Consider the following 24,218-nt stretch of genomic DNA (forward strand, 5'->3'; position numbering starts at 1 on the left):
TGTATATATGTATATATGTATATATGTATATATGTATATATGTATATATGTATATATGTATATATGTATATATGTATATATGTATATATGTATATATGTATATATGTATATATGTATATATGTATATATATATATATATATGTATATATAGATTATTAATAATCTGCTGATGTATGTATGTCTACTTATATACAAATAGATACACATGAGTAGCCTTATCCTTACAAACTATGTATATATACCCTTGTATAAACACTTTCATATATATACGTATATAAGTACACAGCTAAGTATATTAACAGATAAAAGATTAACATATACGTCTGTAAAATACAAGCATAACGGTTATATTTGCAGACAGATAGAGCATTTGAAATTAGATTTATATTTGCCGTTAATGTCATTCACAACTTTTATCTTATTAAGTGGAATATTAAAAGGAATCTATTCTCAGTAAGCACTTGAACCTAAATGCATATTAAAAAAGGTTTTCACCTGAATACATGTCAAACATAGCTTCTTACAGCGCGTTACTAGTTTTTTCTGAATGCATTTTGTCCTATATTAGTAATCAATTATTACTTAATTAGTTTTTAGTTTTTTATGCCATGGGAAAGACATATTTCCGCTTTCTCAACATTGTCGCTCTTTTTTCTTATAAATTTATAAGGTAAATAATATGCTTTTATAAATTGAATTTAAGCATGGTTTTTATACTTGGTGCTCTCATTCTTTTGTCAAAATCCCAAATGTTTTGGTAAGTCTCTCTGTTTAAATAACGTTCGCTTGGTCGTATTAATAAATTATTTTTTAAATAACTATATATTCACACTACTTCAATATAATTAATATATATATATATATATATATATATATATATATATATATATATAAGAAGCCTGTATTACAGGACATATTTTACATTATCATATATGTAAATACCCAAGTAATTTGACTTTGTATTTAATTAAAATTTGGAACCAAATAATTATGCGTGATTGAAATACTACGCATAATGTCAATTTCATGAGTAGAATACAAACATAGTTATGAGCATATAAGCTCGTGCGAATATCTTGGGTGCAAACATTTTAAGAAAGCTTATGTATTCATTGCATATATGTACACAATAAATACATAATAAGTTTGGGTCGTCTTAGCACATATTTTATTATATAATTTTTGTATATCTTTTGCATTCAGGGCTGTTTTCGCTTACTCTGGTATTTGTGCGTCATTTCACGTGGTATAAAATACTTTGCTAATTATCTATGTCGTAGTTTAACTATATTCACACGTTTAATATAAAAGAAAAAAAAGATTATTTGGAATGGAGCTCTCAAATGAATAACTCACATAGTTTTTTAGTAGTTTTAGTGTTAATATCTATATTCCAGGTACATACTACTAATATATATATTATAAGATGCCCATGTGTTATTTTCTTACGCCTTGATGATTATCTTCGGTATCTATATTTTTTAAAATTGAAGTGTAATTGAAGTATGCCTGATTATTTATACGTATAAAATATTATTACCCTGATGAAAGCAATTTTTGAAACCACCTTTTGGGTGCAAATCCCACTCTCTGTTTAAAATTCTAAAACGAAGGTCTTCGTAGGGAGGACCCGCATGGAAATGAAGAAATACTGTGTCACTGGAGTTGCCTGGGAGTAGTTTCCATGTTGGTATTTGGGACACATCAATTAAATCAACATAGAATACGTTAAACTTATAACCAACAACGTTTTTAGGAGGTGGATTATCGCGATCATAATGAGTTTGATTATATTTGCTCCATTCGTATCCAGTTCGGACATGATTTAAATATCGGGGTTTTCTGAGACGGAAACGTGAATCTATATCTGATATATTTGTCATAGGCATTTGTAATGGTATTTCATAAGCAGATGGTATCATAATATACTCATCTTCGTCTTTACTGATTTCTTCCTGTTTCACAAACTGTTCGTATATGGTTCGAGCTTTCAAACTTTCCGCTTTTAAGGCTTCTGATTCCTGGTTTTTTTGCGCCTGCTTTTGCTTTTCGCGGTTATGTTGAATTTTCAAAATAAGCGTTGCTCTATTTTTTTTCCGTTTTTCTTCAAATTCTTCTAGAGACATCAAAGTTTCATCTTTAACGGAATCAAAGGTAACAAGGGATGGGCGATATATTGAATTGACATCGTAAGGGACAGCGGAAAATTCAGAAGGTTTCAAAGTTTCTTTCAGTGTTTTTTCTTTTTTGAATTCCAAATTAGCCACAAATTCTTTTGCTTTGTCATAGATTGTATTTATGATAGCCCTGTTCTAGAAATACTATGTTAAAAAATTAATATATATATCTGTATATAAGCTTTATTATATATAAGCTATGTATTATTGGCAAATAAACGTTTTCTTTCACTAATTCATTATTTTATAATGTGTAACTCTTAACATTACATATACACATATGTATACACATATATTTACACATGTATATACATATGTATAGATATACATATATATGTGTATATATACATTTATATATATACACACATATAAATATATATATATTCAAATATAAGTATATACATATATATATACATTTACGCTATATTTTTATTAAACAATAAGTTTCTCAAATGCGTTTAGTACACACTATATAATAAAAGAGCGTTTCATTTATTAAGTGACTAACTTTATATTCAGGAATTAGCTTCAAGATAGTTTCCCAGTAAGTTGGATCGTTGTGACTCGATGGATCAGATTGAATTTTTTTTAGCTTAGCTTGCACACTTTTCTGTAATTCTAAAGATAATATCACAAACTATAATTACCAACAAGCTGCGTTTCTGTTTTAGAAGATAGCAAAGCTCGCAGTTCTAATAAAGCTGCTGTGGCAAGTCCAGTGGTAATATCTCGATGATGTGGTTCATTCGAAATATTCTCATTTTTATTTTCGTTTTTATTTTCGTTTTTATTTTCGTTCAAAATACCCTGAAAATAATTCGAAAATAAATATCCTATTATACTTTAGATAACACATATATATATATAGATGTATAAAAAAAATTATTTTGACAATTAATATATAAAAATTATTGTATTTATTTTGTACTTAGAGATTATTCTTACAGTGACTACATGCTGCACGGCCTGCCAATATTTGACGTAGACTTGTATTTTTTCTTCAGAGGCATTTTCAAGTAAAAATGCACCTGAAGCATTTGCTTGTTCGAGTGCTCTAGCCCAATTGAGAGGTTTAGGAACGGGGTTCTTAACATTTTTTTGAGCAGTTTCACATATTTCAAGCATCTCTTTGATGTCATCTAAGAGCGTATTCAATTCATCAGGAGAAAGTTCTTGTATATATAAATTCAAATGATCGTACAACGGGATTTTAAGGTCTTCAAAGATTTCTCCATAATAGAGTCGAAGCACTTTCAAAATAACATCAAAATGTGTTGGACGACTATTTTTTATGCGTAAATCGGATCTTCTTTGGAACGTTTCCTGGCAAAAAATTTTTTCTTTCAACGACCATTGCTCAAAGTTTTCTGATTCTCTTTCTCTTGATATCAGAGAATGTTTTAATTCATTTATTGTTTCTTCCCTTTCCCTTTGAAGTTTTCGAAGCCTAACTTCTTCTATTTCTTTCTAAAAAAAAAAATAACCAAAATGCATGTTTTATACGATGTTTTTCCCAGTTGTTTGCAAATGATCAGATGAAGTTTTTTTTTTTTTTTTTCCCCAGAAAAATGGTTTAGATAAAGACTTATCATTGAATGGATTGGTTTGATCATCATATCCCAGAGAATCACGAATGATTTCGTTAATATGATGCTGTATAATAATACATGTAATAAGATAGTTTACCCTTAATTTTTTTTTGGATTTGTCTTCTTTTAAATCATTTGATTGCAGAATATCCGATGCATCCTAAAAATTAAAATAAAAGAACTTAGTGAACCAACCTGCAGTTCATCCGTGATTTGCGAGTCTAGCATAAAAAAAAGCAAAAATTACATTTTTGTGGGACGCCTTTTATCTGATTCTAGAGGTAAGTACCTCTTACAATAAATTATTAGTTCGTTACTTTAGATTTTATACAAAACCTTATATATTTTGTAAGTCATTTATTGAATATTCTTACATAATATATGCTCTATATTTCCTTTATTTTTTTGCTTTTAATTTATGATTAATGGCAAAACTATTTAGTTAAATATATATATATATATATATATATATATATATATATATATATATATATATATATAATATATATATATATCTATATGTATGTATATATATATATATGTATATATAGATATATATGTGTATATATATATATGTATATCTATATGTATGTATATATATATATATATGTATATATAGATATATATGTGTATATATATATATATATTAGATATGTAATTGTTAGGTTTAATACATATATGTGAATATGATAAAATAGGTTATTAAATTTATATAAAATATAATATACATATGCGTGTAATTATGGCAATATTTTATGTAATAATACATGTGTTTGTATAGTTTATTATATGAAATTACGTGAATTATAATTTGAGAGTAAGTAATTTATCAGTAAATGTGAACTTACTAAGCACTGAATGTTCAGAAAAATGGCAGCCAAGTTCCTAGAAAAAAAAGAAGATATCGAGCGTGAAATAATCAATCGTTACGACGCTTTTATTTTTGGTAAAAACAAGGATATATAATTAAGGTATAGATATGGATGGTGTTATATGGAATGTGGACGTTCCAGTGAAAAAAACACATGAGTTGTTTCAAAGACTCAAAGAGTTGAATAAGCAAATCTTTTTCGCAACCAATAATTCATTATCCACTCCTCAACAAGTATGTTTAATTATATGTACATTTTTGCAGTATGTTGAAAAGCTCAAAAGACTGCAATTGGGAGATTTTCCATTAGAAAGCGTATTCTGCTCCTCATTATTGGTTGGCCTCTATTTGCAACAAATTAATTTCCGTGGAAAAGTTTACTTGATGGGATCAGCCGCCCTTAGACACGAAATAGATTCAATTGAAGGAATTGAAGTTGTAGAATATAGCAAACCTGTCACTTTAGCCGAAATGTCTTCCATACAGGTAATTCATGTGACGTATTTTATGCTTAAATAATCCTTTAATCATATAATTATGTTTATACAAATCGAGAGGCACTTTCATAATTAACTTTTTGTGTATAGCCTGATCCAACAATTAATGGAGTTATTGTCGGACTAGATACTGATATCAATTACTACAAGATTGCATATGCCACTGCAATACTCACTAAAAACCCAAATGCAGTATTTATATGTACAAATCCCGATAAAAGATATCCAACTAAAGGAGGGTCGTTTTTACCTGGAACTGGAAGCCTGATTGCACCAATAGAAATGGCTTCAGACAGAAAGGCTGTTCCTTGCGGAAAACCTAATGATATAATAATTAAAGAAATTGAAAGGTAATTTATTAATATTCTTAATTTCCATGTATTCATTTTTATACATATACCACATGTACGCATTTATATGTATGAAGAAAAAATTTTATTTACATGCATATATATATATATATATATATATATATACAGGTTTATTGGTGTAATCACATTCGTGCCATAATTATTACTTTTGTAGACGATATCCTTACCTTAAAAATGAAAATATATGTATTGTTGGAGATAATATATTGACTGACATGATGTTTGGAAAAAAATGCAACCTTGGAAGCGTTTTAGTTGAAACTGGAATCCATAATAGATCTGATGTTTACAAGTAAAGAAAAACCACATTTAACATTTTTTTTTTAGACCTGAATATGAACAATATAAACCTGAGTTTATAGTTCCTGCCTTAACTAATTTTGTAGAATAAATTACTTTTTACTTTTTTTTTTAAATATTTTCAAAGTTAAACAATTTATATAATAGATTAAGTAAAGGTAACATACCTTTATTCAGATATGTGCGAACGAACATTGTCCATAGGGTTTCAAGCCGTCAAAAATGTAAAACCATTTGACTTTCATGACATATCAATTCATTTGGCAGAAATGCGTGATTCGTCTATTAATTTTACAGTTCTTCCTACTGAAAAAATAGACATCACACGTTGGGATTTGGATGAAAAATTATTATTTGACAGTTTTCAGTATTATTTACAATGTAAAAAGTTTCGGGAGTTAAATGATGTAATAGAAAATTACAAATTATGTCCATTTTTGTATGACATAAAAAATATATCTTCAAACTTAATATCTTCTCAAATAGTATTTCGTACATCTGCTTGGATTATTTTCAGCTCAAATGATGATCCATCAGCTTTACTAAAATATGAAGAAATTTTATTACAGCAAATAAAATGGGCAATATACTGTTCAGCTCAAACAATAATTATTCCATGCTACCATTTTGATAAGAAAGGCTTAATATACCTTGCTTCCATAATCAAGCGTATATCTAGTGAATGCCACAATATAAGATTTTGCTTTGAAATTCCCATGGTTAGTAAAATAGATAATGAAGTTTGCTCGACTTGGTACCATTGGACAGTTCTGCACAGTATAGCCTTCAACGTGAATGTTGGAATAATATTAAACTTGAATATGTTTAATGGCTCTGTCATTGATATACAGAGATGGTTACAAGAACCTATTCACGCCATACTATTTAATGACAACACTTTAAAAGAAATATTAATATCTACAGAGATTGAAGGTGAGGAGGAGGATATTCAGCAATCGGATACACAAAAACAGCCTAATATTTTTTCCATCTCTAGCACGGTGATTCCAACCGAGAAAATTGATATAATTTTGAATGACGAAAAGAAAAAAGCTTTTGAGCTATTGATCTCTAAAATATCTTTATATCGTCATATGACTTGCATATATAACGGAAGTCATATTCAAATAAATTCCCAACTTGTTAAGCGCTTCATAAATCTTTTCCAAAATAAAAAACTGCTTGAGGTAAATACTCTTTTATATTTAGCTATTGGTATTTGAATAGGAACTACGTTTCGGGTACACTATTTCATTGAAATAGTATTCTTAATATACAAAGTTATGTTGTTTTAACTAATAAAACTATTTTCTGATTAATGAAATATACCTAACCTGTCTTGTGTGCATATAAAAACTCATGTAACATGTAGTTTGTACCAATTAAATATATGTTTGCTTCAATGTGCACATCCTTAAAGAAAAAAAACTACATTTATATACTTGTTTATAATCGCTATTATATAAATAAATATGATTTCAAATTATTTAACTAACATATATAAATAATGCATGAATATATAATGACTGTGCTGTGCTTAATATTTTATTTTGATGTAGAGCGAGCTTGCTGACATAATGTGGGCAAATTATCTACAGGATCCTCTTCAACCATTAGCTAGAGATTTATGTCATCAAATTTATGAAACATTTGAGCTAGATCAAACAAAATATATTCTATACAAAAATGCTATTAAAGCGTATCTTGAAGAGCGCATAAATAGTGAGAAGTCTTTGTCTGTATTTGCATCGAATAAAATACGCGTCATTGTTGCCGGTGCTGGAAGAGGTCCCTTAGCAGATGCTGTATTTCAAGCAGCCAAAGAATTATCAGCAAAAGTAATTTTCATCCATATGTTTATATAAAAATAGTCTCTTATCCATGTTACCGTTGTTGAAAAAAATGAAAACGCAATAATAACTCTAAATGATAGAGAGAATTGCGATCCGGATTGGCAAAACGTTGAAATTGTTTATGATGATATGCGCAAATTTGTCCCTGAAGAAAAGTACGATTTGCTGGTACGCTCATTTACTGATATTTACGTAGAAACCATAAATTTATTTTTATAAAAGATAAATCAAGCAAATATTATTTGTTACAAAATTGTAAATATTATATTTAAGCTATTGATTAATATATAAGTAATTTAAACTAATTACTATCTCACGCACTATATAATAGAAAGCCTAAATAAATAAATATATATATATATATATATATATATAATATCTTTTAATAATAAATAATATTGTTTGTTCAATTAACATTTTTATAAGCAGTTAAATTAATTTAACAAAATTATATAATTCATTTTATGGGGTTTAATACATAACTTGTTTGACAAATACTTTAAAAACGTATATTAATTTTGTACATGAAGGTCTCTGAATTGATTGGATCATTTGGTGATAATGAATTGGCACCAGAATGTCTGAGTGGTACGTTGCTATTATATACGACTCTCCAATAGATGCTACAAGAAACCTTCTTAAAGAGACAGGCGTCGGCATACCTCAATCATTTGCTTCGTATGTTGAACCGATATCAAACACGAAAGTTTGGCTACAATGTTTGGTAATGATAAAAATAAATTATATCGAATAGTTACAACTAATTTTAGAAAAAACAATCAACTGGGAAAGGGTTTGAAGCTATGCATGTTGTTCATTTGCAAGACACAATATTTATTTCTAAAAACCGTGCCCAAAAATGTTTTGAATATTTTTACGGTAACAAAGAAATAGCTGCTCACCAATCAATGAGCGACTATAGACAGGTGATACTTTTGCACTAATAACACTATATACAGTTAACTTTTGAAATTAAACAAGATTGCGTTCTACATGGATTTGCTGGATATTTTCATTGTACATTGTTTAAAGTAATATTTTTTGGTGTAATTACCTGTAAATAAGGACTTCTTCCTAAGTATTGTGGATACTGATAAGTCTCTGAACCTCAATAGCTGGTATCCCATATTTATTCCTATTAACCAATTTATTTCGCTATCAGCAGGATCTGAAATTGCGTAAGTTTATGTGAAATATATGCAGTATCTATAAATAATTTGTCATCATGTTTGTTAACATATTATCTAACGGTTTGTAGATTCCACATATGGAGAAAAAATAACCAAAAATTTGTATGGTATGAATGGACTGTTACAACACAATGCGGTACACTCCCAATACACAACTTAAATGGAAAAAATCAAGTTATTGAAAAAATATAAAGTAGCTTCATGAAGCATTGGGTTTTCGGAAAGCCCAATTCACCGCTATTGGAATACCAAATATTTTTTGATCATTCATTTCTATGACTATAAACAAATAACTAAATTTCTTACCAGATATAGCAGCTTGAGCTTCCTTGTAAGTTTCGTATTCAATAAGCGCATAACCCTATTTTTTGAAGCTAATTACTGTTTTAACTTACTTTAACGTATCCTGTACGGCGATCGAGATTTAAATGTGCATTTTTTATTAACCCAAAATTTTCAAAAGCTTCATATAAATCATCTTCAGCACACTCCTCGTGAATTCCAGTTACGATTATGATCCATCCTTCGATAGCTGCAATGAGAGTAATTTTGAATTTTATTATAACGCGTAAATATGAGCATAACTTTTTTCTAGTAGCATTAAACGCATGTATGTGTATATGCGCATGATGAGTTTTAGATGTAATATATAAACGTGTAATATATGCTTTTTAATGTATTTGAATACGTGCTCATTAACGAAAGTTTATATACTAAGCAAACTGTATATAACAGTGTGCAATTTACTGAAGGAATTTTTTTGTTTTTACATTTTTGAGGCATAGATGGGTCTGCTGAAGATGCGGCATCTTCTTCATCTGCTAAGCTGTCAAAAATTCCAGCTTGTCCAGTATAGCGATCATCATATATAACATCGTGAGCACCACGGCCTCTGATTCGAATGCTCATATTGACATCTTGGTTAACGGTCATAACTTCATCTTCTGGAGACATTTTTTGTACAGTAACAGTCAACGTTCCGACTAATGATGAAAAAGCCCAACATACATAAATATTCCAGCTTAAAAGAAAAATAAATTTATAAATTTTATTAGTATAAACACTTTGGAGACATATTTGGCAAAATAGCTGATTCTATTCTTCGTAATAAAGAGCGTATAATGTTTGCAGTTTTTTCGTGATTACACTCAATATGGCGGTTCATAAAGTTTATGAACACTGTATTATATACATTTGTTTGGCTAAGTTCTGGAACATTTACTTTAATAATATTATTTTTATCAACTTCAACATCTTCATAGACGCTATATAACGTTTGTTTTATAGAGTCAAATAAATAGTCTTCTTCATTTATATACTTTCGTTCTTTGTTAGGAGTTTCAAGACACATATAAATAATTGTATCTGCTATTAATTGTGTAACAGGGTTATTCTACAAATAAAATATTTACACTTCAATAAATTACTTACATCCCATGTTATATATAGTAAGCTCCTTTCTGACAAATATACGTCCACATAATTCTCCACTCTTAAATAATTATCATTTATTTCTTCAACATTTTCAAATACGCTTTTAAATCGAAACTGCAAAGTCAAATTGTTATTATTATTTCTCTTTCTACTTTTAAATAGCTCAAATCATTTTTAGGATACTCCAAGGATATGCATTGAATGAATTTTGCTGTAGGAAACTGTTTCGGTAAATCGTGAAAAGTAACTATTTTAGGGATATTCTACCGTACAAACAAAAATTTAACGACTTATCAATTTATTTCTATGCTCAATTATCAATAGTTGATGTAATAATAATTATTATGTATTAAAAATTATATTAATTTATTAATATTTATTATAATTAATTAATAATAATTATAATAATTATTATTCTTTATTAATAATTATTATAATAATTAATATAATAATAATTAAAATTTATCAATAATTATTATAATATATAACTAATTACTATAATTAATAAATTATTATTATAATTAATTAATAATAATTATAATAATTATTATTCTTTATTAATAATTATTATAATATATAACTAATTACTATAATTAATAAATTATTATTACAATTAAATTAATAATAATTATAATAATTATTATTCTTTATTAATATTATATAATAATTATTATTCTTTATTAATAATTATTATAATAATTAATATAATAATAATTAAAATTTATCAATAATTATTATAATATATAACTAATTACTATAATAATAAATTATTATTATAATTTATTAATTATTATTATTATTATTACAGTTTAATCATAATTATAATTATTTATTAATTATTATTATTATTATTATTATTATTACAGTTTAATCATAATTATAATAATTTATTAATTATTATTATTATTATTATTACAGTTTAATCATAATTATAATTATTTATTAATTATTATTATTATTATTATTATTACAGTTTAATCATAATTATAATAATTTATTAATTATTATTATTATTACAGTTTAATCATAATTATAATAATTTATTAATTATTATTATTATTATTATTACAGTTTAATCATAATTATAATAATTTATTAATTATTATTATTATTATTATTATTATTATTACAGTTTAATCATAATTATAATTATTTATTAATTATTATTATTATTACATGTATTCATGAATGGGTAAATATAAGAAAAACGTACCGTTAAATGTAGTATAGCTGACATGTGACGTTTTTTGCCCGTTAAAAAACAAGCGTCTCCCATTGCATGTGCTACGTTTCTTAGCTTAAACCACAGCTCCAGCCTTTGAAGTATTTCTGGGGTAAATAGAGCCAAATCAGGTCTTAATTCCTAGTATACAAAAAAAAATATTTTTACAGCTGGGGCGTGTGAATAATAAAGGCATTTATTTGTTTGTAACAAGCTTACTTTGAGTTTTTCTTTAAGACGAGTGGCTTCCCCGCGTTCTCCGTGGACTAAAACTACGATGCCAGTTTTAACGCAATTGATGAAGTTGTACGTTTGGTTGAAATCTGAGTGCGCTGAAAAAGATATCATCTCGAAAGAACAGTTTATTGGGACTTCTGGGCCATTGGGCTTTAGTTGAATTGACTGACGATTTTTTTTAAGATCATCTGCTAGCGTTCGCTTCAATGTATAACCAGTCAAAATGATGCCATTTTTCCTGTAGATTGAGAGTCACACTTTTATTTCATTACTTGTCTCTACACCACGCTTCAAACAAATACCTGGATGTGCCACTTTGCAACATTCCCGGTGCAGCCAGTATTACGCAGGGTCCTACCAAGCATAGTCCATGAAAACATTTATACCTGGCTTGTGGATTACATCACGGACTTCGTCTATCCTTGCTGCTGTTTTTATATGTTTAAAATGAAAAGGAGCTTTGCCGGAATCTGCTAACTATACAAAACTTTATTTAATTAATATATTTATACATGTATTGATATTTATTTTTAGATACACAAATAGGTATCTATTTGTTTATATATAATACACTTGGCGCGAAAATCATATTTTATTATTAAAAGCACAAAAATAATAAAAAGTATATTAGGTTATTTTGAATATAAATATAATAAATCTGAAACAATTATTGGGATTTTTAATAAAATATGGACGTATAATTATATTACATTAGTAGCAGTCATTGAACTACCATAACATAATGAATATCATTATTTATAAATAGGGTAGTTTTACTTGATATAGTATTAGTAAATAGTCATATATAATTACATATTTATATATGTACCTGTTTTACATAATCCCCCGCCATAGATATATAAGTTTTAAATACAGAAAGACATATAGAATTTAAAGGAGAAATAAACCATATAGGCACTTTTTGATGCTGTGGATTGGCTTCCCAATATTCATCAAGTATAAACATAAGTTCCTAATACAGCAAATCAATTGAAATAATCATCTATAAAATAACACTTTGTGCTTATTATTTTTCTTTATTTATAAAATCACCGTACAAATATACGTTCAATTCGCAAAAAATATTACCTGTGCTCTTCCAAGAGCAAAAACAGGCATTAAACATTTGCCTTTTCTACTTATAATGTCATCTACAGATTTAAGAAAACGTTTTTCTCTTTGATCTCTTGGTTCATGCACACGTATTCCATATGTTGATTCAGATATAAGTACATCAATAGGTATAGTAGGTATATCTGCTACTGGAACATGTCTGTCAACTTCACAACTAAAATCTCCTGGAAAAAAAAAAAATCTTGCATTATCATGACACATATAAATAATTAATTGACCAATTCAAATTGTAAATTAATTTTACAAACATTATTTTTATAAATTATTGTGAAACTTATATATTTATTTATGCAATATAATTATGTCAGATTCGGCGGGTGATACAGAAAATTACGAAATTGCATTATATATAAATATATAAACTAATTTGAATTTAATATGTATCGAGAAATTATAGATTAAAAGTCAAACGGTACAAAATATATCACTCACCTGTGTACAAAACTCTAACACCATCTATTTGAACTATAAACATACAAGCTCCTAAAACGTGGCCAGCACTCAAACATGTCACGCTTATTCCACAATCTGTAAATTTTAGTGTTTGTCCGAAGTTAATAATCTCGCATTTATCATAAGTTTTTGCTATATCTTCAGCATCAAAAAGAAAAGTTTCAAGTGAGTTCATGTATTCCGATACAGCAGAATTTGTTGATATCATTGAATTCATTTGATTGGAACCGGTTCTTTTTAAAGAAGATTGTTGCGAAAATCCCGGTTGATTTAAGTTTTTAGACATAAAAGCATAGTCTGTCCAAAGTAATTTTGCTATAGCTTTAGTAGGTTCAGACATAAGAATTCTTCCTTTGAAAGTAGTTTTAGAGGCAAAATATGGCAAAGCACCACAATGATCTAAATGGAAATGGGTAACTAGGCATAAGTCAATTTTAGAGACATCCGCAGCGTCAAATATTGGTAATGCACCTACCCCAGCATGTGCAAGGTGTATACCGCAATCGAACATGACTGAACGGTTGTTATAACTTATAACTATACATGATCTACCCACCTCACAGCCCGCTCCTAATGCTAAAACTTCTAGCTTTGCATGAGTTGTCGTTTGACTTGACATTTTATTCTAACATTTTAAGTAGCTGTTATTTTTAAGCACGAGCCTAGATTTTTTAATTTTTTAGTATTTAGCTGTGTTCATTAGCTTATAAATAAAAAAAATATTAAAACATATATAAAACATTAAATTTTTTTTTTTCTTAAATTTACATATAACATTATATTTTAAATTCTATACAACATAAAAAAACCAGAAAAAAACCAAGTAGTAATTTCAAACGCTAATTTTTTTTACCAAATACTTCTAAAAAAATATACGTCGGGTGTTGTAAATTTAATTACCTGCGTTGTTTGTATTTGATTAAAATACTCAAATTCAATAGCTTCAGCATTTTTGTACAATTCAATAAGCGTTATAAATTTTTGATGATTAACTTTAATTTGCTCTATCACATTTTGTTGCAAAGCTATATTTTTTTGAAGCTTCAGTTGCTGTTGTGCAACTTTTTGATCTTTTCTTCCATTTCGTATTTTTTCGCAGTTGGAAACTCTTTTTTGATAATTCATAAATTCATTTTCACGGAATGTTTCTCTAGCCAGTTTTGATTCTGCCCTTATTGAAGCCGCTTTCATTTTACGTTCGTAAAAGCCACCTCTTTGGCACGGCACATTATTTACACCTTCCGAAAATAAGCTTTTGTCATCTTTTGATGTATTATGCTATAACGACAATAATTTAGTACGTTCAAACTATAAAAAATGCTACTTTTAAGACTTATTTTACTATATTTATCTTATATTATTTTATAAACGTATTATACTCCTAAACCATATATCTATCGTGACATATTTATATACGTTAATATATATGTAAAAATGCATTCATTTCTACTGTTAAAAATAGTAATACATAATTATTTATATGGACCACTATCTTTATGTGGTTTATTAAATATCATATTTCCAATAATATATTATATATATATCCATCGAAATGAATATATCTATACATATATATATATATATATGTATATATATATATATATATATAGTTTCACTTAATTTATATATTTATTTGTATTAATTAATTATATACACAGTTACTATAATTAAATTACTTTATCTTGAAAGGCAGAGACTTTATTTACGATAGCCTTCATGGTATCAAGTTTCTGCTTATGAGCCTGTTTGAATTTTTTTTAAACTAGAAATTATTACTTGAAGTTTTTTGATTCTCATAAGTAATCTTAAATGCTGATCTTGCAACTCATTTATTGCTGCTTTTTGAGTTCGAAAAATAGTTAATAAAGATGGATTATTCGTTGGCGTTTCGTAGCAAGTAGACGCATTTGAGGAAGTTTCTTTTTCAAACGCCTTCAAAGACTTATAAAACAAACTCAGCTTTAAATCGGAATAACTGGAAAAATGACAATTGCTCACATTCTTTTTTGTATATAAAAACGTCCCGAGTGACATATTCAATATTCATATATATTTTTTTTTACTATAGTTTTAATCGCGTAAATGTATACCCAAACTTGCGTATAAAAAAAAGTGTCACAAACATACACAAAAGAGTTTTACTACAGCCATGCTCAAAAATATTTTCAGTATATATACAGTCCACTTCAAAACTACAAATAAACTGTAATACCCTATGAACTTTCTTAGATGTGTATAAATATTGTTTCTTTTACGAGATCGAAATCAACTTGGATAAGTATAAAATAAATTATATGACAAGTATGCGTTACATTTAGGTAATTAATACTTTATATTTGGTGGGGAGTTTATAAATAAATGCAAATTTATTTATTATAACAAAGAATAAAAATATTTTAAATTAAGAAAACAGTGACTATAGATAATATAAGCTGATTTGATAGCGGCACTGTACCTAAAAAAAGAGTTTTGTTTAGACATGAAAATTTGTAAGCTTGTAGCAACTATTGCATCATTATATTTGATGCATTTATTTGTTCACGCTGACTCTACCCAAAATACTCGAGATATTAAACATCATTTAAAAGATAACGGGCAAGCTAATGAAGTTTTCAATTTACGAATGGACATTGAACAGCTAAAGGAATCTACCACTGCTATAAGTAATGATTTACCTATAGCAGTATCAAAAGGACCGTCAAATCTATTTTTAACTATGTCACTTATATTACTTATACTAAGGATTTCAAAACTATAAAATTCTTCCACTTTTTCTATGTTTACCGTACTATGTTTCTTATAAAAAAACGAATCATCAAGTATTATCATTATAAACTGTATTAGTGTTAAAGTAACCCAATTCTTGCGGTTTTTGTTTAATCGCAGAAGGGTTACATAATTCTATGCCTTGTAAAGGTGTGAATATGACAGAAGATGAGAATCCAGTTGTAGGTTCATTTGCCGTTATAGTACCTTTTTTTTTCTTAGCTGCTGCTTTCGCAAGTTTAATCTGTTTTGCGTGTAATCTTAATTTTCCGTGTCCCAAAGACTTGGTTACCATACCTAAACCTAGTCTTCCTTCCGGATCTACTTCGTCTTCTGCTTCAGGTCCAAAGATCATTCTATTGGCTTCTTTTCTTAGTTCGGAAAGCCCATATTTCGCTTTAGCTCGACGATGTCTTCTTCCTCCTCTGCGTGATTTAGGTACATCATCTGGAATAGAAAGAGCTTTTTTGATTGGAGCTGGAGGCGGTTCTTGTATTTTAAGTAAAGACCTTAATATTTGTTGTCTAAGCATTACCCCAATTTCTCCTGTTGGGGCTTCATGAAAAGAGTCAACTCTGGCAGCCAACCCAACTTTACCAGCAACTAACTTAAGTGCGCGATTTCTTTTATTTAAAGGTGTCATTTGAACTATATCACAGTTATATATAATACTTGAGGTAATATTTGTGGCAGTGGTAATTGAGCCGCCTACTACTAAATTTTGAGCCCGTATGCCAGTAGTAGTATTAGATTTATTGAAGTTATTTTGTATTCCTATATTTAATATATTTTGAGCAGGCATTCTAGCTAAATTGGTAATAGATCCCACATGTGTGATTAACCGTGCAGTTAATGCTGATCCTATAATTGCCGATATATTGGGTGCTATAAAATCCATTCTGCTCTCCAAAAACGTAAGTATTATTTTTCTATACTCCGCTAATTGCAAGGCTTCATTTCCTGCGTTAGTTATTTTGTCTATATCGCTTTGTGGCAAAGCTGACCCTGTCGTCATAGAAGAAGCAACTGTTATTGCCATTACAATTGTATTCGGCAAAATATCATTTAAGTCTATTAGAGTTAAATCTGTTTCATTTTTGATTCTTAAAACCACAGAAATATACTCCAGAGGCGACAATACCAATGATTCCAGTTCCGGGAATTTTAATGAATATATATCTCGAATTATTGAATAAATCTTTAAAATATCTACATCTATTTTTGTTATTGATTCATTTGCTTGTTTAATTAATTTATTTTCTTCTTCTTCAAAAGACTCATCGGAAGGCACAGTGTTATTGGAATCAATTACTTCTTCCGTTTTTAAATCTGCCTTCGAGTCATCGTTTGCTTCATCCTTCTTATCTAAAGAATCAGAGTTATTTTCTTCACTTTTTCCTTTAAGAATTTGAATAAGTTTGATAAAAGACTCATCTAGCAGAAAATCAGATATATGAGTACATTCATTAGGAATGGGATCAGAATTACTATCAGACTTGAAATCTGTCTCAGTATTTTTAGTTAAATCTTCTTCTTCGTCATCTAAATCAGCTAAATCTTGTAAAAAAGAGTCTGCTAACGTTGCCATGCAAATGTACCTATTACATCAGAAGGAAAAAAAAAAAAGGTATTTATTTAATTCGATTCAAGTAATAAATATTGTATTTTTACAAGGATCAATGTACTCTAAAAACGAGTTGAAGTATGTGTATGTATCAGTTATTGTTTTCTTCAACAAATTATTGCTTATTTGAAATTTATCTGCACGCGACTCCAAACTTTCGCACAAAGTAAGAAAATTCAATATATGTGACCTAAACAATTTTTTTTAAATAATTTAATCTACTTTTTAGTTTCTTTAGAAATATTTGGTAAAGACTGCCAAGCTCTAAAGGATCGAATAAAGCTTTTAAGAGATCTTGCTAAACTATCTGTAAACTCTTCAGATTCATTTGTTTTTGTATAATTTTCCAGTATACTCTGAAACATGGTCAAAAATAAAACTGATTACCAATGCAACTCTTAATTCTTTTAATCTAAAATCAAATTCCTTCTCAATATAACCGCATGAATTTGCTAAAATAGCACATAAGTCAAACATTGCTGGTTTATTTGAAATATGATGCTGTACAACATTTTCTAGAAATTTTAATGTTTTATCTTTGCAGGCGGGATCCTTAAGATGAAAAAATTAACAATAAATAAAAACTTACGTTCATTAATGCCATTTCCGTCAAACATTTAAACATCCACTCTGAAATATGTGTTTTCTAAAAAAAACGATAATACACAAAATTATCTATTTACTTGATTTAGTTCAATTAATCTAGTAAGACCAAAAATAATGTCATCAATTTTCTCATGCTAAAATTCATCATAATTGAATTAAAGTACTTTAATAAAAACTTTCACGTAGGTATCCCACATTTTCCAGTTTTCATGAGCATCTTTAACAGCTTGGCGAATACAAAACGCTGCACGATCCCATTTGTTCATTCCAATATGAACTGCAGCTAAATTTGCCCAAACTTCGCCTTTGTTATCATCGTTCATAGACTTGTTAAATGAATAAGCAGCTTCCTCGAATTTTTCTAAACGCATTTGGCAGCAGCCTAAAAATGATTCAATTTATTTATAAATTTACCCAAAGTAAACCATGAATTTGTGTGCATTGGATTTAAATTTAAAGCAGTTTGAAACTCAGTACACGCTTTGGGTAAATCTCCCTTATTAAAATAAAATCGTCCTAAACTTCTTTTGGCTCGAGCAAAACGTTGCTTCGATAATTCCCTAAATTGAAGTTTAAACAGAAATTAATTATACCATGCTTCCTCGTAAAAGCTTGGATCACATTTTGCATCTCCTTTACAACATAATAACCGTGGAGTTTTGCATTTTTCCAATTGATCATCAATCTGTAATTAATATTGTTAATACTGTCATAGAATAATAGGATATGTATATGTTTAAGTTTATATATATATATATATGTGTAGATAGGTATATATATATATATATATATATATATATATATATATATATATGTGTAGATAGGTATATATATATATATATGTGTAGATAGGTATATATATATATATATGTGTAGATAGGTATATATATATGTGTAGATAGGTATATATATATATATATATATGTGTATAGGTATATATATGTGTAGATAGGTATATATATATATATGTGTAGATAGGTATATATATATATATATGTGTAGATAGGTATATATATATATATGTGTAGATAGGTATATATATATATATGTGTAGATAGGTATATATATATATATGTGTAGATAGGTATATATATATATATATATATATGTGTAGATAGGTATATATATATATATGTGTAGATAGGTATATATATATGTAATATTGATGTGTATATATATATGTAAAATTGATGTGTAGATATATATATGTATATACGATGGAAGAAAAACATTCGGTTACAATACCTATAAATTTATTATACTGTTTTTAATATTTTATTTCATATTTTATTTATTTCAAAAACTCCTACAAATATATTGATTGTTATTCAGTAAATAAAAAATATTTTTTGATCTTCATATAAAAGATATTTTTATGTGTAATTATAGCTATTTAAAACATATATAAAAATAATTTTTATATTAATTTTTGTGTGCATGAAACGTAGCTTTATATGTTTATACTCGTGTGTACTCAATGTATTCAGAATATGAGAACTATAGAATTAATATTTACCAATTGCGTTGCTGCTACACGTCTTCCAGCAGCCAAGAAACACTCTACAGCGTCTTCGTAAAGTCTAGCTTCTTTGAACAGCTCAGCTGCGTATAAATATGATTGTCCTTTAAATAAAGTTTTGCCAAAATTAATTATTGTTAAATGTCTGAATGGGATGGGTATCGAATAAAAGTACAGCAAACGCTGAAGAATATCTGGTTCTTTTTGGTTATATGAGTTTAAAATAGCTTGTAGTTGCATTAAGCTTCTATTTTGCATTTTTGGACGATAAAACTCTGATTTTGAACGTAGCCATAATAAGCATATATGAATTCCCCACGGAATGCCGGAATTAGAGCGTAAGCATCTTTCTACTACAGCTTGGATCTGCTCTAAAGCAATCATATCTTTTTTTGGATGATCTTTGATGATATTAAAACCCAAGGACAAAAGTATCAACAATTCTGCATCAGTAAGGCTACTACACACCTCACTGTAATCTTTCCTAAAATGCAAGTAAAAACCATATTTCAAAACAGAAATTTAGATGCTATTATTTTGATTAAATTTTCTCAGCAACATATTTTTTTTTTATTGTGAAAATATGCTTCTAGAATTTAGAAATATTTACAATAATGTAAATTATAATTAATTATATTAATTACTCGGTAACGTCGTCAAATACAATTTTTTCATGAATGTCTGAGTCAGGGTCTGATTGGGATAGTTGTACGTTTGGAGAAGTATAAGTAATTTGAATTTCATGATTTGTGCCTTCTATGACTTGTTTGAACTCCCGTTTCAGGCGAACAACAAGTTGAGCTACAGGACGATTTTGGTTAACGCGACGTTTTCCCATTAAACTATCAAAAGACCAGCAAAGTCCCAAACGGGAACAAATATGCTCTATAACTAATTTGGCTATTTTAGTTTCTCCGACATAATTTAAATTATTCGCAAGATCAAACAACGTGCTTATAAGTATTTCTTCTGGAACATCTAATAAACAATAAATTTCGTAAATTTATGAAAAAAAAAGACTCTAAAATTAATACGCAGTTATATTCTTATAGCAACGAGTACTAGTGGGGAAGCATGAAAATTTATGAAATAATTAATTTTTACTTATAAATTGAATTATGGTTGCAAAAGAACAAAAGTATATATATATATATAGTCACGTATGCGTAACTATTTATTGTATATATATATACAGATGCTTATAAATATATGCACATGACAGTGCAAACGTGTATATACATATGCGTCTACACGTATTAAAAAAAAAAGTAAAGGATTATATGGTTTGCAGTATTTTTCAAATTACTATCAGTACCTTTTAGTTTTTCAATACAACTTTCTGTACTATAATTTACTTTTGCAGGTTCTTTTTGAATAAATTGCAACTTTTCCGCGCTTTTAATCACCTAAATAATAAAAAAAAAAAAAAAAAAGTACCTCAGCAGACAAAAAAAAATTATAAGCATTTTCACAAAAAATTTTGGGGAGGGTTACACAGTAAATAACGTTTTCAGAGGTCAAAGATTTATACCATACAGACGTTGCTCTCCAGTTAAGTACATTGACTTCAAATGAAGCTGCTTCACAAAAGTCGAATTCAACTGATTCGTATAATATATTTAACGACGCTAAGCATTCTATGGCAGCCCAGAGAAACCCTACACCTCGAATTGAGTCGCAAAGAAGCTAAAATATCAAGAAATTCCAAAAATATACCTCTCCATCAACAGATAATAGCAAAGATATGTTTTGTATGTCTTCTATAGAGTAAATTTCAGAGGTTGATTCTCCGACACGATCATCGGGAACTCCCAACAAAAATTTGTACCAATATTTTTTAACTTCCGCACTAAACGAACTATCAGCATATGTCAGAAGGACTTCTTCAGATTGAGTAAGAGCTGTTATTGGTGGTCCCAATACATTAACCTTTTTTTTTTTTTTTTTTTTTTTTTTCTTACTTGTATGTAAACTCTTAAAACTAGATATGCTAACTCTGTTATTTGAGAACTTAATATTTCTTTATTATTTATATTTGATTTTAAGTAGTTTCTGAATTTATCACTTGAAACGTCAAAAATAGAAGCTTTTTTAGAAGATCGTGTAGCTTCCAAGAAAGAATCATATAAATTAATCCCGAAGTCAGACTGCATATGATCTTGAAGTTTTTGCATAACTTCATTTTCATCAAGTTTTGAAACATTTCTCCAATTGGCGTCCATCAGATACTGGGCCTGATAATGGCGCAAATTACATCCAATAATATGGGATACACTGAAGCCAAAAAAAAGGCTCAAATTGAAGACAAATGGGACGTAAATAAAAGGATAGCGGTATAATTTGGTGTACTTATGCTTTAGACATTAGATTTATCAAATGAAGATGTTACTTATGATGAAACTCAAATTTATACTTATTACTGTGCCATCTGTGGAAACCACGCCGTTGTTACGGATTCTGTATTAACCGATATCCCCATATTTGAATCGACTCATGTCTTTAACGTAAGTAATGCTAATAAAGATACGAACATTTTAGGTTAAAAATAAAGTTTTTCGTTCTTATCTTAAGTCTAATGAAAAAGTTTACATAAAAAGAGAACAAGGGTGTGAAATACGACTCATGTAAGATCCAAATATTAAGAATATGTCGCAGTAAACGCTGTTCCGATTGTGACTATATTATTGGATTTCAGAGTGTATCCGACAAGTTTGAAGATGTATCCAAGTAATGACTTTTAGCGATCTAGATAGTTAATAATTGTTAACTATAATTACACTATAAACTTATTAACTACATATAACTAGCTATTCAAATATATTAATATATAGAATTATTTGGAATGACATATATAAGGGATACACATAAAAAATATATATAGGAATATATATAAGATATATATATAATCGTATATATAAAAATTTATATAAAGATTGTATAAGAATATATATAAAAATAAATATAAATGTTTATATATAAAGAATTGTCTATATATATATATATATATAATATATTAATATAAGTGATAATTTTAATATATATGTATATATATATGTATATATATATGTATGTATATATATATAAAATACTTTTTGTGCATATTGTAATGCTTATACGTAAAACTATTTATAAATAAACTATCTTAGCAATAATATATATATTTATATATATATATACTTATACAAATATATATATATTTTTTTAATATATATACGTATAAAATATATATGTTTTTTTAATATATATATTTGATAATTTTATTGAAATACGTCTGTATAAATTGTGTATATCGAATTTGAGAGTTAATTAATTAATATTTTTAGGTATTTATATGTGTTTTTGAGTAGTATAGTTTACCAGCCGTCTAAAGCAGAAGCATTTCAGTTGAACTAATATTTTGTTTTTTATTTTTAAAGCAATTAGTGCACGTTTGACATGCAAAAATTGTTAAAATAATTTCAAATATAATTAACTATGCATCTCCCTCATTCACCAAGCTACTGTGTCACTAAAAAGCAATGGAATAACGTTTTGGAGGTATATTTTAACTATTAATGTAATTATATATATAGGATTTACTTAATACTGATAAACACTTAGTTATGCATACTGTTATTGTTCCTCCAAATTTTGATTATAACAATGACAATATAAGCCAAGCAAAAATTACTAAAGTTCGCTCATATACTCTTCAACCTGGTGAAATAGCTGAAACTCTTCAATGTCCTGCCAAAGTTTTTGAAGCCAAAATAGAAGGAACTTTACTTCCAGATAATTATGGAGTAGATTCCAATTTTACTGTTGTTGATCCAAGTATTGTAAAAAAATTAACTAAATAAACTTTATTTTTTATTCAAGCATAGAAAACATTATTTTTGACAAAAAATTATTATAAATAGCAATAATGATAACCAAAATACCAGATTATTACGGACTCATTTCATTTTTTTTCTGATAATTTCTTATTCTTTTGATAAGTATAGAGGCTTGTCGAGCAACAGAGAAACTTTTTTCCATAGATTTTTTACTGAAATTAGGGGATTTTGTTTGTTCAAAATAAATAGTTTTGTGATTGGCGTATTTGATAGAATCACTAACGAGTTCAGATTGCTCTTGTAACCTATCAAATTGTTCGAAATCACCAAGGAGCATATTCGCAAAACCTTCAGTAAGAGATGCGAAAAAATTGCATAATCCAAATATGGGACAAATTAAACATCTTAGTATTAATAAAATGAGAATAGCAAATGAAAAAAGTTCCGTTTCTCCTCTAAAAAAAAACGTTTCATTTAAATAAAAACTTCATAATATACATTTTTTTTACTATATAAAACCTATTTTTTGCTATATACAGAAAATAGTAGATATGGAATTA

General features: G+C 27.7%; 2 protein-coding genes across 2 annotated transcripts; both read right to left on the reverse strand.

The window, feature by feature from the left end:
• Positions 1-1,517: 1,517 nt before the first annotated feature.
• LOC133320743 (splicing factor Cactin-like) lies at positions 1,518-3,994 on the reverse strand. Its single transcript, XM_061529340.1, has 5 exons — positions 3,962-3,994; positions 3,123-3,644; positions 2,829-2,984; positions 2,686-2,787; positions 1,518-2,312 (listed from the first exon to the last, which is right to left on the reverse strand). Exons 1-5 carry the CDS (start codon positions 3,992-3,994, stop codon positions 1,518-1,520), a joined length of 1,608 nt encoding a protein of 535 aa, XP_061385324.1.
• Positions 3,995-9,047: 5,053 nt separating this feature from the next.
• Positions 9,048-13,947, reverse strand: LOC133320744 (uncharacterized). Its single transcript, XM_061529341.1, has 11 exons — positions 13,308-13,947; positions 12,831-13,039; positions 12,571-12,714; positions 12,128-12,218; positions 12,014-12,095; positions 11,724-11,979; positions 11,496-11,645; positions 10,168-10,241; positions 9,619-9,869; positions 9,244-9,380; positions 9,048-9,176 (listed from the first exon to the last, which is right to left on the reverse strand). The coding sequence occupies exons 1-11, from the start codon at positions 13,945-13,947 to the stop codon at positions 9,048-9,050; spliced, it is 2,163 nt and encodes a 720-aa protein (XP_061385325.1).
• Between the last annotated feature and the right edge of the window lie 10,271 nt (positions 13,948-24,218).

This window comes from Danaus plexippus, unplaced genomic scaffold, assembly GCF_018135715.1.
Source record: "Danaus plexippus unplaced genomic scaffold, MEX_DaPlex mxdp_55, whole genome shotgun sequence".
NCBI lineage: Eukaryota > Metazoa > Arthropoda > Insecta > Lepidoptera > Nymphalidae > Danaus > Danaus plexippus.